This window comes from Salmo salar, chromosome 22, assembly GCF_965601325.2.
Source record: "Salmo salar chromosome 22, fSalSal1, whole genome shotgun sequence".
In the NCBI taxonomy this organism is placed as follows: domain Eukaryota; kingdom Metazoa; phylum Chordata; class Actinopteri; order Salmoniformes; family Salmonidae; genus Salmo; species Salmo salar.
Genome location: NC_138312.1, coordinates 3,684,631 through 3,701,207, shown reverse-complemented (window position 1 = coordinate 3,701,207; position 16,577 = coordinate 3,684,631). Strand labels below are relative to the sequence as shown.

The 16,577-nt window shown below is 43.5% G+C and overlaps 1 protein-coding gene across 4 annotated transcripts in view; it reads right to left on the bottom strand.

The window, feature by feature from the left end:
- Positions 1 to 16,577, bottom strand: part of LOC106582631 (receptor-type tyrosine-protein phosphatase T) — a 593,162-nt gene that overhangs the window by 27,371 nt on the left and 549,214 nt on the right. For all 4 annotated transcript variants that reach the window (XM_082967335.1, XM_045705246.2, XM_082967334.1 and 1 more), the window contains one exon: positions 13,214 to 13,349. In XM_082967335.1, coding sequence (XP_082823461.1) covers positions 13,214 to 13,349 — 136 coding nt within the window. The remainder of the gene's footprint in view (positions 1 to 13,213; positions 13,350 to 16,577) is intronic.

Below are 16,577 nucleotides of genomic sequence, written 5' to 3'. Positions count from 1 at the left end.
CATGGAAGAAGTTTAGAACCACCAAAACTCTTCCTAGAGCTGGCCGCCTGGCCAAACTGAGCATTACATTTACATTTACGTCATTTAGCAGACACTCTTATCCAGAGCGACTTACAAATTGGTGCATTCACCTTATGATATCCAGTAGAACAACCACTTTACAATAGTACATCTATATATTTTTTGGGGGGGGAGGGTGGGGGGGGGGGGGTAGAAGGATTACTTAATCCTATTCCAGGTATTCCTCAAAGAGGTGGGGTTTCAGGTGTCCCCGGAAGGTGGTGATTGACTCCGCTGTCCTGGCATCGTGAGGGAGCTTGTTCCACCATTGGGGTGCCAGAGCAGCGAACAATTTTGACTGGGCTGAGCGGGAACTGTGCTTCCGCAGAGGTAGGGAGGCGAGCAGGCCAGAGGTGGATGAACGCAGTGCCCTTCTTTGGGTGTAGGGACTGATCAGAGCCTGAAGGTAAGGAGGTGCCGTTCCCCTCACAGCTCCGTAGGCAAGCACCATGGTCTTGTAGCAGATGCGAGCTTCAACTGGAAGCCAGTGGAGTGTGCGGAGGAGCAGGGTGACGTGAGACAACTTGGGAAGGTTGAATACCAGACGGGCTGCGGCGCTCTGGATGAGTTGTAGGGGTTTGATGGCACAGGCAGGGAGCCCCGCCAACAGCGAGTTGCAGTAATCCAGACGGGAGATGACAAGTGCCTGGATTAGGACCTGCGCCGCTTCCTGTGTGAGGCAGGGTCGTACTCTGCGAATGTTGTAGAGCATGAACCTACAGGATCGGGTCACCGCCTTGATGTTAGCGGAGAATGACAGGGTGTTGTCCAGGGTCACGCCAAGGCTCTTAGCACTCTGGGAGGAGGACACAATGGAGTTGTCAACCGTGATGCCGAGATCATGGAACGGGCAGTCCTTCCCCGGGAGGAAGAGCAGCTCCGTCTTGCCGAGGTTCAGCTTGAGGTGATGATCCGTCATCCACACTGATATGTCTGCCAGACATGCAGAGACGCGATTCGCCACCTGGTTAACAGAAGGGGGAAAGGAGAAGATGAATTGTGTGTCGTCTGCGTAGCAATGATAGGAAAGACCATGTGAGGATATGACAGAGCCAAGTGACTTGGTGTATAGCGAGAATAGGAGAGGGCCTAGAACTGAGCCCTGGGGCACACCAGTGGTGAGAGCACGTGGTGCGGAGACGGATTCTCGCCATGCCATCTGGTAGGAGCGACCTGTCAGGTAGGACCAAGAGTGAGCCGCGCCGGAGATGCCCAACTCGGAGAGGGTGGAGAGGAGGATCTGATGGTTCACAGTATCAAAGGCAGCAGATAGGTCTAGAAGGATGAGAGCAGAGGAGAGAGAGTTAGCTTTAGCAGTGCGGAGAGCCTACGTGACACAGAGAAGAGCAGTCTCAGTTGAATGACCAGTCTTGAAACCTGACTGATTTGGATCAAGAAGGTCATTCTGAGAGAGATAGCAAGAGAGCAGGCCAAGGACAGCACGCTCAAGAGTTTTGGAGAGGAAAGAAAGAAGGGATACTGGTCTGTAGTTGTTGACATCAGAGGGATCGAGTGTAGGTTTTTTGAGAAGGGGTGCAACTCTCGCTCTCTTGAAGATGGAAGGGATGTAGCCAGCAGTCAAGGATGAGTTGATGAGCGAGGTGAGGTAAGGGAGAAGGTCTCCGGAAATGGTCTGGAGAAGAGAGGAGGGGATAGGGTCAAGCGGGCAGGTTGTTGGGCGGCCGGCCGTCACAAGTCGCAAGATTTCATCTGGAGCGAGAGGGGAGAAAGAGGTCAAAGCATAGGGTAGGGCAATGTGAGCAGGACCAGCGGTGTCATTTGACTTAGCAAACGAGGATCGGATGTCGTCAACCTTCTTTTCAAAATGGTTGACAAAGTCGTCCGCAGAGAGGGAGGAGGGGGGGGAGGGGGAGGAGGATTCAGGAGGGTGGAGAAGGTGGCAAAGAGCTTCCTAGTGTTAGAGGCAGATGCTTGGAATTTAGAGTGGTAGAAAGTGGCTTTAGCAGCAGAAACAGAGGAAGAAAATGTGGAGAGGAGGGAGTGAAAAGATGCCCGGTAGTTTTCCTCCATTTCTGCTCGGCTGCCCGGAGCCCTGTTCTGTGAGCTCGCAATGAGTCGTCAAGCCACGGAGCAGGAGGGGAGGACCGAGCCGGCCGGGAGGATAGGGGACATAGAGAGTCAAAGGATGCAGAAAGGGAGGAGAGGAGGGTTGAGGAGGCAGAATCAGGAGATTGGTTGGAGAAGGTTTGAGCAGAGGGAAGAGACGATAGGATGGAAGAGGAGAGAGTAGCAGGAGAGAGAGAGCGAAGGTTGCGATGGCGCAATACCATCTGAGTAGGGGCAGAGTGAGTAGTGTTGGAGGAGAGCGAGAGGGAAAAGGATACAAGGTAGTGGTCGGAGACATGGAGGGGAGTTGCAGTGAGATTAGTAGAAGAACAGCATCTAGTAAAGATGAGGTCAAGCGTATTGCCTGCCTTGTGAGTAGGGGGGGACGGTGAGAGGGTGAGGCCAAAAGAGGAGAGGAGTGGAAAGAAGGAGGCAGAGAGAAATGAGTCAAAGGTAGACGTAGGGAGGTTAAAGTCACCCAGAATTGTGAGGGGTGAGCCATCCTCAGGAAAGGAACTTATCAAGGCGTCAAGCTCATTGATGGGGGAGAAGGGCCTCGGTCAGATAGGTGATCAAATACAAGATGGTCACTCTGACAGAGCTCTAGAGTTCCTCTATGAAGATGGGAGAACCTCCCAGAAGACAACCATCTCTGCAGCACTCCACCAATCAGGCCTTTATGGTAGAGTGGCAAGATGGAAGACACTCCTCAGTAAAAGGCTTGGAGTTTGCAAAAATGCACCTAAAGACTCTCAGACCATGAGAAACAAGATTCTCTGGTCTGATGAAACCAAGATTGAACTCTTTGGCCTGAATGCCAAGCTTCATGTCTGGATGAACCTTGGCACCATCCATACGGTGAAGCATGGTGGTGGCAGCATCATGCTGTGGTGACGTTTTTCAGCGGCAGGGACTGTGAGACTAGCCAGGATCGAGGCAAAGATGAACGGAGCAAAGTACAGAGAGATCCTTCATGAAAACCTGCTCCATAGTGCTCAGGTCCTCAGACTGGGGCGAAGGTTCACCTTCCAAAAGGAAACAACCCTAAGCACACAGCCAAGACAACGCAGGAGTGGACAAGTCTCTGAATGTCCTTGAGTGGCCCAGCGAGAGCCCGGACTTGAGCCCAATCAAACATCTCTGTAAAGACCTGAAAATAGCTGTGCAGCAACGCTCCCCATCCATCCTGACAGAGCTTGAGATCATCTGCAGAGAAGAATGGGAGAAACTCCCCAAATACAGGTGTGCCAAGCTTGTAGTGTCATAGCCAAGAAGTATCAATGCTGTAATCACTGCCAAATGTGCTTCAACAACGTACTGTTTTTACTTTGTCATTATGGGTTATTGTGTGTAGATTGATGAGGGATTTAAAAAAATAATAATTTTTGAATAAGGCTGTAATGTATCAAAATGTGGAAAAAGTAAAGGGATCTGAATACTTTCTGAAGTCATTGTACATACAAAACACAGGGAAATCACATTTTTAACTGCACTGGGCCTTTAAGCCAGGTCATAGAAATATACAAATAGAAAATTACTGGTAGTTAATGACAGGGGGCACACACAGTTTTGGTGGTTCGAAACTTCTTCCATGTAAGAATGATGGAACCCACTGTGTTCTTGTTACAATTATTGTTACCAGTCCTAGCCTATTTATCAACCCTGATTTTACATGTGGATTTGATGGTATTGGCACCTTGTTGGTACATGTAACAAGGTCAGATTTTGTTTGAAGTTATTAAAACCTCTTAGGGATCCCTTAAGCTCGAATCCCGCTCGAATCCCGTTAGCGGGATAGATTTGACAACATCCAGTGAAATTGCAGAGCGCCAAATTCAAACTACAGAAATATAAATATTCAACATTCATGAAAATATAAGTGTAATACATCAAAATAAAGCTTAACTTCTTGTTATTCCAGCCGCTGTGTCAGATTTCAAAAAGGCTTTACGGCGAAAGCATACCATGCAATTATCTGAGGACAGCGCCCGCATACAAAAACATGAAAACCACTTTCAACCAGGCAGGTGCAACACGAAAGTCAGAAATAGCTATTTAATAAATGCCTTAACTTTGAAGATCTTCATCTTTTTGCAATCTCAAATGTCTCAGTGAAACGATGAATGGTCGTTTTGTTCGATAAATTCCTTATTTATATCCCCAAAATGTCCATTTATTTGGCGCGTTTGATTCAGAAATACATCGGTTCCAATGACTACAAAGTATCTAATAAGTTACCTGTAAACTTGGTCCAAACATTTCAAACAACGTTCCTAATCCAACCTCAGGTATCCTAAAATGTAAATAATTGATACAATTTAAGACGGGATAAACAGTTTCCAATACCGAAGAAAAATAACACGGAGAGCGGTCCTGTTCACGCGCAACGAAAGACTTGAGACCTTCTGAGTGACACATGAAAAGAAGAGGACTACTTCTTAATTTCTCAAAAGAAAAACATTGAACAATTTTTAGAGACTGTTGACATCTAGTGGAAGCCATAGGAACTGCAATCTGGGCCCTAATAAATCAGGTTTCCCATAGAAACACATTGGAAAACACAATGACCTCAAAAAAAGAATTCCCTGGATGGATTGTGCTCAAGGTTTTGCCTGCCAAATCCGTTCTGTTATACTCACAGACATTATTCTAACAGTTTTAGAAACTTCAGAGTGTTTTCTATCCAAATCTACTAATCATATGCATATCCTAGCTTCTGGGCCTGAGTAACAGGCAGTTCACTTTGGGTATGCTTTTCATCCGGACGTGAAAATACTGCCCCCTATCCCTAATTAATATGTTAATTCACAGGTGACTCTAAGACATGTAATTACAAAATATGAATTACATAGTGGAGCAAGAAAATATGTGATAACATGAGTAATTACACATGTGGAATAACCTACAGCAAGTGGATGAACATCAATACGTATAATCTAACACAGTTCTCCTTAGGCAGAACAAAACATTTTAAACACATAACCTCATGCTCTGTGATGAAACGGTTTCATAGCCTGAAAAGCACATTGCATAAATTTCCAGTTTGAAGCATGTAAAGAAATCTCTTATGGAGAAGAAAGTGAACCGCAGAAAAAAAGGCAGCCATATAAGAAGTTCAAGAGGCTGTTTGTGGCTCAACAGTGGTTGCATTAAGTTCATCAAGTGGCCAGAGATATTAAAGCCTCTCCAAAATCCCAGCCATTGAATAGCATGAATAGCATTGTGCATATTTTCACTCAACTATACAACATTTCAGTGGCATTAGAACAGGGGTGGGTAACATCCGGCCCGTGGGCCCACGAAACCATTCAATCCGGCCTAGAGAAGGTTTGAGTAAAAAAATGTATATCAGTGGCGGTCGATGCTGTTTAAGATTAGGGGACAATTTTTGTTATGAGTATTAGTCCAAATAGTTGCAAACGAGACTTTCTATTAGGAAAACTCAGGTGGGTTTATCCCTGTTTCGTTCCGTTTGCTTCCATTAAGAAAGGTTTTTCAACAGATCACTTTCATAGCAGCCACATAAAAACACCGTCATCACTTTGCTTGTTATATAATTCCTTTTCGCATCTACGTGCACTCCTCCTCTAACCTTTTCCCTTCACTTTATGACTTTAGTGCACAACACAACAGCTGTCTGACACCAGGCATAAAAAACTTTCCAACTCAAACCTTCAAACCATAATTGCTAACCGCTACACACAGTTTACATCGTTGTTACCATATTAGCTAACGTTATACTCAACATAGCTACTAGAACTAACACGTTAGTAAACCCGCTACAATCACACTGTACAATGTACAGCAAGCAGTTTAGAAGTTTAGCCCCAGTGGCAATAAATTAATAAAACCAAAGGCTTACTTTGACTTGGAAGAGTTCCAGTGTTGGATAGCCTTAGCCAGCTAACTAACATAAATAGCATTCCTCTCTGTTTGAACCGGGTGTTTAAATAGGCAAAATTACAGTAGCTAGCTGCATTAGCTAGCTAAGTAAGTGAACGTGAGACGAAATAAAATCTACCTGACTCAAATTAAGATACTCCAGCAGCGCTATACACAGTCTCTCTCTCTCTAAGTCTATGGAAGGGGTTAAAACCATGGGCCTGCTAGGTTTTGTATTGAAGTCAATGTACACAGAGGACAGAAAATGGCAGTCCTCAGGCTACACCATGGTGCTACCCCAGACAGTGTGGTTGAGGTTACTGTAGACCTTCATTGCAAAACAATGTTTTAATCAGTTATTTGATGACGTGAATACAGTGGGGGGAAAAGTATTTGATCCCCTGCTGATTTTGTACGCTTTTCCACTGACAAAGAAAGGATCAGTCTGTAATTTTAATGGTAGGTTTATTTGAACAGTGAGAGACAGAATAACAACAAAAAAATCCAGAAAAACACATGTCAAAAATGTTATAAATTGATTTGCATTTTAATGAGGGAAATAAGTATTTGACCCCCTCTCAATCAGAAAGATTTCTGGCTCCCAGGTGTGTTTTATACAGGTAACGAGATGAGATTAGGAGCACACTTAAAGGGAGTGCTCCTAACCGCAGCTTGTTACCTATAAAAAAAGACACCTGTCCACAGAAGCAATCAATCAATCAGATTCCAAACTCTCCACCATGGCCAAGAACAAAGTGCTCTCCAAGGATGTCAGGGACAAGATTGTAGACCTACACAAGGCTGGAATGGGCTACAAGACCATCGCCAAGCAGCTTGGTGAGAAGGTGACAACATTTGGTGCGATTATTCGCAAATGGAAGTAACACAAAAGAACTGTCAATATCCCTCGGCATGGGGCTCCATGCAAGATCTCACCTCGTGGAGTTGCAATGATCATGAGAACGGTGAGGAATCAGCCCAGAAATACACGGGAGGATCTTGTCTATGATCTCAAGGCAGCTGGGACCATAGTCACTAAGAAAACAATTGGTAACACACTACGCCGTGAAGGACTGAAATCCTGCAGCGCCCGCAAGGTCACCCTGCTCAAGAAAGCACATATACATGCCCGTCTGAAGTTTGCCAATGAACATCTGAATGACTCAGAGGACAACTGTTGAAAGTGTTGTGGTCAGATGAGACCAAAATGGAGCTCTTTGACATCAACTCAACTCGCCGTGTTTGGAGGAGGAGGAATGCTGCCTATGACCCCAAGAACACCATCTCCACCGTCAAACGTGGAGGTGGAAACATTATGCTTTGGGTGTGTTTTTCTGCTAAGGGGACAGGACAACTTCACCGCATCAAAGGGACGATGGACGGGGCCATGTACCGTCTAACTGTCGTTGTAGGAAGTGGACCAAGGCGCAGTGGGTTGAGTGCTCATTTTTAACATTTATTGAACACTTAAACAAAAACAAGAAACCGAATGGACGACAAACAGTAATGCAGGCTAACACACAGCAATGCAAAATCAACCTCCCACAATTCCCATAACAAACACACCCCTATACATAGGACCTTCAATCAGAGGCAACGAGGAACAGCTGCCTCCAATTGAAGGCCCAATCCCAATTAACTAAACATAGAAGTAAACACCCTAGATCTAACATAGAAATACACAACATAGAACCTAACCAAAAACCCTGGACTAATCTAAACAAACACCCCTCTACAAAACACAAATACCAACAAACACCGAACCACATAAAACAAACACCCCCTGCCACGTCCTGACCAAACTATAATAACAAAATACCCCTTTACTAGTCAGGACGTGACACCGTCAAATCTTGGGTGAGAACCTCCTTCCCTCAGCCAGGGCATTGAAAATGGTTCGTGGCTGGATATTCCAGCATGACAATGACCCAAAACACACGGCCAAGGCAACAAAGGAGTGGCTCAAGAAGAAGCACATTAAGGTCCTGGAGTGGCCTAGCCAGTCTCCAGACCTTAATCCCATAGAAAATCTGTGGAGGGAGCTGAAGGTTCGAGTTGCCAAACGTCAGCCTCGAAACCTTAATGACTTGGAGAAGATCTGCAAAGAGGAGTGGGACAAAATCCCTCCTCAGATGTGTGCAAACCTGGTGGCCAACTACAAGAAACGTCTGACCTCTGTGATTGCCAACTAGGGTTTTGCCACCAAGTACTAAGTCATGTTTTGCAGAGGGGTCAAATACTTATTTCCCTCATTAAAATGCAAATCATTTTATAACATTTTTGACATGCGTTTTTCTGGATTTTTATGTTGTTATTCTGTCTCTCACTGTTCAAATAAACCTACTATAAAAATGATAGACTGATCATTTCTTTGCAAGTGGGCAAACGTACAAAATCAGCAGGGGATCAAATACTTTTTTCCCCCACTGTATATGTATTATAGTTTCATCTAAAAAGGATATATATTTTTTTTATGTTTCACTATTTTTATTTTTATGAAATTCACAGAGTAGGATGGTATTCCCCTTCCTTCTCTGAAGAGCCTCCATTGATATATGTTAACCGTTTACAGGAGAGGCATTTTTTTCATCAAAATGCGTTTTGTTTTGCAGAAAGTCCTGGAACATGTGAAGTTTCATGTGCCTTAATAACAAACTTGTATTCCATCTGTAACTACAAATAAAATTGTTCAATTACGAGCCTAGTTGGTTTAGCCACGGAAAAGGCAGGAACATTCCCACTAGCCATGATTGGCTGAGATAATGGATGTTATGGACATGGCGGGAGATGAGTTTGGATTGGTCTGCCAGGTAGCATGCTTCTTACTACAATGTGAGCTGCTCAGTATGCGTTGATAATCCTTTCTACCGCATCTTTTTTTAAATATATAACGTTAGCCATTGAGAACTTAAAAAGTTGTGCTACTTTTCTCAACAACATGGACGCCCTAAATTTAGCAGATGCTATTGACAGATCAGTTGGAAGAAGTTGTGACGTGCTACTTTCCACACATGCCACAGTCAGTGTGAACCGGAATGACTTGACACGACCCAAAAGAGAATTGGTGAAAAACAAAACAGAGTTAAATGGTTACAGTCTACCGTGAAGAAGCATTCATCCATGTATACAGGTAAGAGTTTAGCTACATTCTCAGATATTATACATGTTTTTAATTTTGTCAGAAAGTCATTTTCATTGCAAGTTAAAGCTTACTGTTGGCTAGCTAGCAGACGTTAGCATGCTGTCTCACTAGCTAACGTTACGTGTATGATCTCTAGTAATATTATTCAAATCAGAAATCCATTTGCATTGCTAGTTATAGCCTAATGTTAGCTAGCTAACATTGAACCTAGTTGGTTAGCATTAGCTACCTGTAGATTCATACTACAGCTATGACAATCAATTTGTATTGGTAGTAGTATGAGTTGTTATTACATCAGTTCATTGTCTAGCTAGCTAGTTAGCTAGCTACATGTCTAAACAAAATTGTGACCCATCCACTTAGCTAGTTGTGGCTGGGGGTGGATATAGCATTTTTTTCACATGACCCATCAATTTAGACAAGTGTGTCTGGGTAAGTGTCATCTAATAATTATAAAATATTTATAATCTGGACACTTTCTGTTTTTTATATTTCTACGATGCAAATATGCAAGTAACCACTTCACTGTATGATTTACACCTTCTGTATCCTGTGCATGAAACAAATAAACGTAGATTGTATTTGATATAGTGTGTGTTTACCAGAGAAGGTAATGTGGAGAACAACATGAGTTTGCTGTTGTATTACCGTTATTTAAGGGTGACTGGAAACTCCCACGGTCGTAACCCTCACTTAGCAAATACACTTGCAAACTCATTCACAGAATAAAAATGTGTGCGAACTAAGTTATCTATTATTCAGCATGTATTTAATATTAATAGGATCATTGGGATGGAAGATGCATGACTGAGAACTCTCCAGAGGTAGCTAGGCTCGCCTGGCTTGGGAAATATATCAGAGGAGACACCACACACATTTGATCAGAAGTGATATCACGCTTGCTGATGGTTTGTACGAATGGTTGCTAGTCGCAGAGTTGTTGAGAATATACAAGGTATATCAGTCTAGTGGGTACACATAAGTTAATGAAACAGTAGTAGTTATGGAGAATACTGATGCGTATTTACTATTAGCCCTTTTGTTGTTCTCACTATTGACATTGAAGTAGCACTCAGAGTATTTGAGGGGAGTAGTTTGAGAAAGATGAGAATCACAGAATTGTTCATCTTTATAAAATAATCAGTAGTTAGTTGGGATGCAAGGTGATTTGTAGATCAGTGATTCTGTTTGGCCCAGCTGAAATGTAGTTGATCTCAAACACACACATTATCTCACAGGTGCTGTTTCTCCACTAAGAACAACTTTCATCACTGACTGCGTGATCCACTGGAAAATGTAACCCTAATAGCCTGGAATGGCCTGTCTGGCAGATAAGGCCCAGGCTTATAGACCATAGAATCTGGTTTCAAGGTCTGGGGGGCTTTTCCCAGATAACATTTCTACGCTTTAGACTCTCCCTGCATATGACTCACTTTACATTATCATGTCTAAGCTTTACAATATCCTATTTCTATGTTTTACAGTGTCCCTCCATAGGACGCACTTTAAAATATCCCTGCTGAATATTTCATGCAGAACATCTAACTGTGGGCAGTGCGTTACGACATAGGATCAGTCTGGTGATTGTCTGGGAAAGAGTAGCCATAGCAGGCTACTATTTGAGCCTTCTTAACCCTTTGTCATGGTGATGGAAAATGCTACGCTAACAGACTTGCTATGACTTTGAACTTTGGTTGCACTCCCTTTACACTTGGTATGAGGATGGCTAATGCTAACTGTGTAACTGCTAGTAATTACTATCAGTACCATTGAACAAAATAACATGTGAATGGCTAATGCTAAGGCTAACCTAAAAATACCATGTTAACGCTAGGTATAAGGATGGATAATGCTATGATAATTGGCTAACTGCACTTTTAAACACCGCACAATTTTTTTATGTACCATGTCGTGGAAAATTGCAAGATTATGTTATAATGCTTGTATTGGATTATAATGGTTGTTTTATTTCGACAGAATAGAGTATTCTGTTAACTATTGTGTGTGTGTTTTACTGAGGATGGGCCTCTATGAGATAGCACTGACAGAGGAGATTTACGATGTCTTTGGGTAATAAAGCCTAAAGAGCATTCCAGATAACATGAGCTAATGGTTCTGTTCTATACCGTACCAGGGAGAGACGGTTCCAGTTTGGAGTAGGAGGCCCAGACACTGGTCTATACAATGAAAACTGTTGACACAGCAGTTGCTGTCTGCTATGTTTTATAGATATCTTTCATACAAATCTTAACCTTGTGACCATTCTATGTATCTGTTGTTCGTCATGTAGGTTGAGAGGGGTGTATCTTGGCTATAAAAGATCTTTGTACTTTTGTGTTGTCACTTTCAATGGTTCATTAGAGATAGTGCATCATTGAAAGTCAAGTGCTTTTGCAAAGCTCTTCTTATTAACCTCTATGGGCTAGGTGGGACGCTTGCGTCCCACCTACTCAACAGCCAGTGTAATCCCGTGGCGCGTTATTCAAATACCTTAGAAATGCAAAACCTTCAATTTTTCAAAAATATGACTAATTTACACCATTTTAAAGATAAGACTCTCTTTAATCTAACCACACTGTCCGATTTCAAAAAGGCTTTACAACGAAAGCAAAACATTAGATTATGTCAGCAGAGTACCCAGCCAGAAATAATCAGACACCCATTTTTCAAGCTAGCATATAATGTCACATAAACCCAAACCACAGCTAAATGTAGCACTAACCTTTGATGATCTTAATCAGATGACAACCCTAGGACATTATGTTATACAATACATGCATGTTTTGTTCAATCAAGTTCATATTGATATCAAAAACCAGCTTTTTACATTAGCATGTGACTAGCATTCCCACCGAACACTGCCGGTGAATGTACTAAATTACTCACGATAAACGTTCACAAAAAGCATAACAATTATTTTAAGAATTATAGATACAGAACTCCTCTATGCACTCGATATGTCCGATTTTAAAATAGCTTTTCGGTGAAAGCACATTTTGCAATATTCTCAGTAGATAGCCTGGCATCACAGGGCTAGCTATTTAGACACCCAGCAAGTTTAGCACTCATCAAAGTCAGATTTACTATAAGAAAAATTGTATTACCTTTGCTGTCTTCATCAGAATGCACTCCCAGGACTTCTACTTCAATAACAAATGTTGGTTTGGTCCAAAATAATCCATTGTTATATCCAAATAGCGGCGTTTTGTTTGTACGTTCAAGACACTATCCGAAAGGGTAAATAAGGGTGGCGAGCATGGCGCAATTCGTGACCAAAAAATTCTAAATATTCCATTACCGTACTTCGAAGCATGTCAACCGCTGTTTAAAATCAATTTTTATGCCATTTTTCTCATAAAAAAAGCGATAATATTCCGACCGGGAATCTGCGTTTAGGTAAACAGACAAAAGAAAAGAAAGCATTCGGTCGACTCGGGCACGCGCCTAAGCCCATAGTACTCTGAGCGGCCACTTGCCAAAAGCGATAAAGTGTTTCAACCAGAGCCTGCCTCGATATCGTTCAGCTTTTTCCCGGGCTCTGAGAGCCTATGGGAGCCGTAGGAAGTGGCACGTTATTGCACAGATCCTCAGTCTTCAATAAAAAGAGCCAAGATGAAACACTACTTCTCAGACAGGCCACTTCCTGCATGAAATCTTCTCAGGTTTTGGCCTGCCATATGAGTTCTGTTATACTCACAGACAACATTCAAACAGTTTTAGAAACTTTAGGGTGTTTTCTATCCAAAGCCAATAATTATATGCATATTCTAGTTACTGGGCAGGAGTAGTAACCAGATTAAATCGGGTACGTTTTTTATCCGGCTGTGTCAATACTGCCCCCTAGCCCTAACAGGTTAAAGATGTAGTTTAAGTATAACTCTGACTGGTGTGTGAAGTTTGTAACTCTCCTCATTTGGTACTGCAGAAATTAGCCACCACAACCATTATGTGCCATTATATATCAGGGCACTGTAATGACTAATACTTAAACTATGATACAGTACTGTTCTCTTCTTTACCCACTGTCCACACACAAGCTAATCAGTACATTACTTCACCAACCTCGGTTTGCACCATGTTAACCCTTTGTGAGCGTAGTTCGCGGATGCAGTTGAAGATGTCCACCACACCCTCGTTCTCGGCCATATCCAGCATAATGTCCACAGCTATGAAACAGCCTGTCCTTCCAGCCCCGGCACTGGAGAGAGAGAGGGGGGAGAGAGAGAAAGAGAGAGAGAGAAAGTATTTCTCAAATGACTGCCTCGCCTGGTTCACCAACTACTCAGATAGAGTTCAGTGTGTCAAATCGGAGGGCCTGTTGTCCGGACCTCTGGCAGTCTCTGTGTTGGTACCACAGGGTTCGCTTCTCGGGCCGACTCTTTTCTCTGTATATATCAATGATGTCGCTCTTGCAGCGGGTGATTCCTTTATCCATCTCTACGCAGACGACACCATTCTGTATACATCTGGCCCTTCTTTGGACACTGTGTTAACAAACCTCCAAACGAGCTTCAATGTCATACAACACTCCTTCCGTGGCATCCAACTGCTCTTAAACGCTAGTAAAACTAAATGCATGCTCTTCAACCGATTGCTGCCTGCACCTGCCCACCCGACTAGCATCACTACTCTGGACGATTCTGACTTAGAATATGTGGACAACTACAAATACCTAGGTGTCTGGCTAGACTGTAAACTCTCCTTCCAGACTGATATTAAACATCTCCAATCCAAAATTAAATCTAGAATCGGCTTCCTATTTCGCAACAAAGCCTCCTTCACTCACGCTGCCAAATTAGATGCAGTCTATCACAGTTCCATCCATTTTGTCACCAAAGCCCCATATACCACCCACTACTGCGACCTGTATGCTCTCGTCGGCTGGCCCTCAGGCTATTCGTCGCCAGACCCACTGGCTCCAGGTCATCTATAAGTCTTTGCTCCGCCGTATCTCAGCTCACTGGTCACAATAACAACACCCACCCGTAGCACGCGCTCCAGCAGGAATATCTCACTGGTCATCCCCAAAGCCAACTCCTGCTTTGGCCGCCTTTCCTTCCAGTTCTCTGCTGCCAATGACTGGAACGAATTGCAAAAATCGCTGTTGGAGACTTATATCTCCCGCACTAATTTTAAGCATCAGCTATCTGAGCAGCTTACCGATCGCTGCAGCTGTACACAGCCCATCTGTAAATAGCCCATCCAACTACCTACCTCATCCCCATATTGTTTTCATTTACTTTTTTGCTCTTTTGCACACCAGTATTTCTACTTGCTCATCATCATCTGCACATCTATCACTCCAGTGTTAATCTGCTAAATTGTAATTACTTTGCTACTATGGCCTATATATTGCCTTACCTTCTTACGCCATTTGCACACACTGTATATAGACTTTCTATTGTGTTATTGACTGTGCGTTTGTTTATTCCATGTGTAACTCTGTTGTTGTTTGTGTCGCACTGCTTTGCTTTATCTTGGCCAGGTCGCAGTTGTAAATGAGAACTTGTTCTCAACTGGCCTACCTGGTTAAATAAAGGTGAAATATATATATGTTTTTATGTAATCAATGTCTCCAGTAAGGCCTTTTTTTTACAGTACATGCTTACATTTTTTTGTTATCTAGAACCTAAAAGGGTTCTTCGGCTGTCCCCATAGGAGAACCCTTTGAAGAGCCCTTTTTCGTATCAGGTAGTACCCTTTTGTGTTCCATTAAGAACCCTTTCTACAGAGGGTTCTACCTGGAACCCAAAAGGGTTCAACCTGGAACCAAAAAGGCTTCTCCTATGGGGACAGCCAAAGAATCCTTTTGGAGTGTGCAGCTCCTAATCTATGCTCTGTAATTGACCTGCCACAGTTAGCGGTGGCAGTGACACATGAAGACACATGCCCTATGATAAACATATTTTGAACTGCACTGCGCTGCCACAGTTAGCCAAAAGAGGCAGGACTGCCTTATGGTGCTGACAAACAGCGCACTCCATCAGCCCCTTCTAGTGACAGGTAGGGGTTAGAGCTATTTCCCCTTACCCCGGTGTTAGGAGTTAAGGAAACACACCCAGCAGAACGGGCTGTGAGGGTGGGAGGGAAGGAGTTGTGATGGAAGGGAGATAGTGGTGGAGAAGAGGTAGAGGAGAGGTAGGAGAGGGGCCTCCTTAGCCATCATTCACTCGGCAGCATCCTGACAGGTCCCAGCTCCGGATCTCAGGAGCTGGGGGCCACTCAGTAACTCGGCAACCTGTCAGATAGCCTGTCAGCTGCCGGTGATTAATGGTGAGAGCGGCAAACAACTGGTTCCTGGCAGGGGGATAACAGCCAAGGAGTGCCCCAGGAAATGTGAAATTACTCCACAGTCTGTCAATGGGGGCCTACGCTCTGTGGGCCAAAGTTCATCCTGTTGGCCTTCATCTGCATCCCATCTATATTTTAGTTAAGTGGGGGAATGGCTGCCAACCTCCATGTAGCTCCATTGGACAGTCGTTGTCAGCGCTCAACGAGGGAATTCGGTGGGGGAGTGATTGGAGCATTGTATTTCAAAAGCTAGGCTGACCTTTTTAGGAGAACTTGAATCGGCAACGCTTTGGATCGTGGAAAAGCGATGGAGTAAGGAATGAGAGGTACGTTAAATATAGTGGGCCGTTACGGAGACTAGTCTCTAGTCGGAAGTATGGGTCGGCAGGTAGCATAGAGGTTAGAGCAATGGTCCAGTAACCGAAAGGTTGCTGGATCAAATCCCAGAGCTGACAAGGTAAAAATCTGTTCCCCGGGTGCCGAAGATGTGGATGTCAATTAAGGCAGCCCCCAGCACCTCTCTGATTCAGAGGGGTTGGGTTAAATGCAGAAGACACATTTCAGTTGAAGGCATTCAGTTGTACAACTGACTAGGTATTTCCCTTTCCCCTAAATGGGACACATGCAAAAAGTTTGAGCTTTTTGATGTCAATGCCTTTTCTGCCTATTGCCCTAGCGTAAACAATCCCAGGACACAAACTAGTTAAATGTTTTACATTTAGCAGATGCTCTTATCCAGAGCAACTTTCAGTAGTAAATGCATACATTTTCTTACTGGTCCCCCTTGGGAAACAAACCCATAACCCTGGTTTTTCAAGAGCCATGCTCTACCAACTGAGCTACACAGGACCTAGCAAGATGGAGGATGTTTTTAAGGACTGCATTTCACAAGTGGCTAGTTTGCATCAGCTACTTTCACATGGCGTTATGGCTAACTGACGGTTTCTATTGTTGTATTTGTATTTATTATGTTGCGACACCAGTTAATTTGACAACTAATAAACATTACCTACCTAGCGGGTGGCCATCTACAGACAGGACTTTGCTATTTAGCTAGCTAGCTATTGAACTTGCTAGCAAACTCAGATATACTTGAAAATGAGGATTCAGCTGGAAAAACGCTTGACTGTGTTGC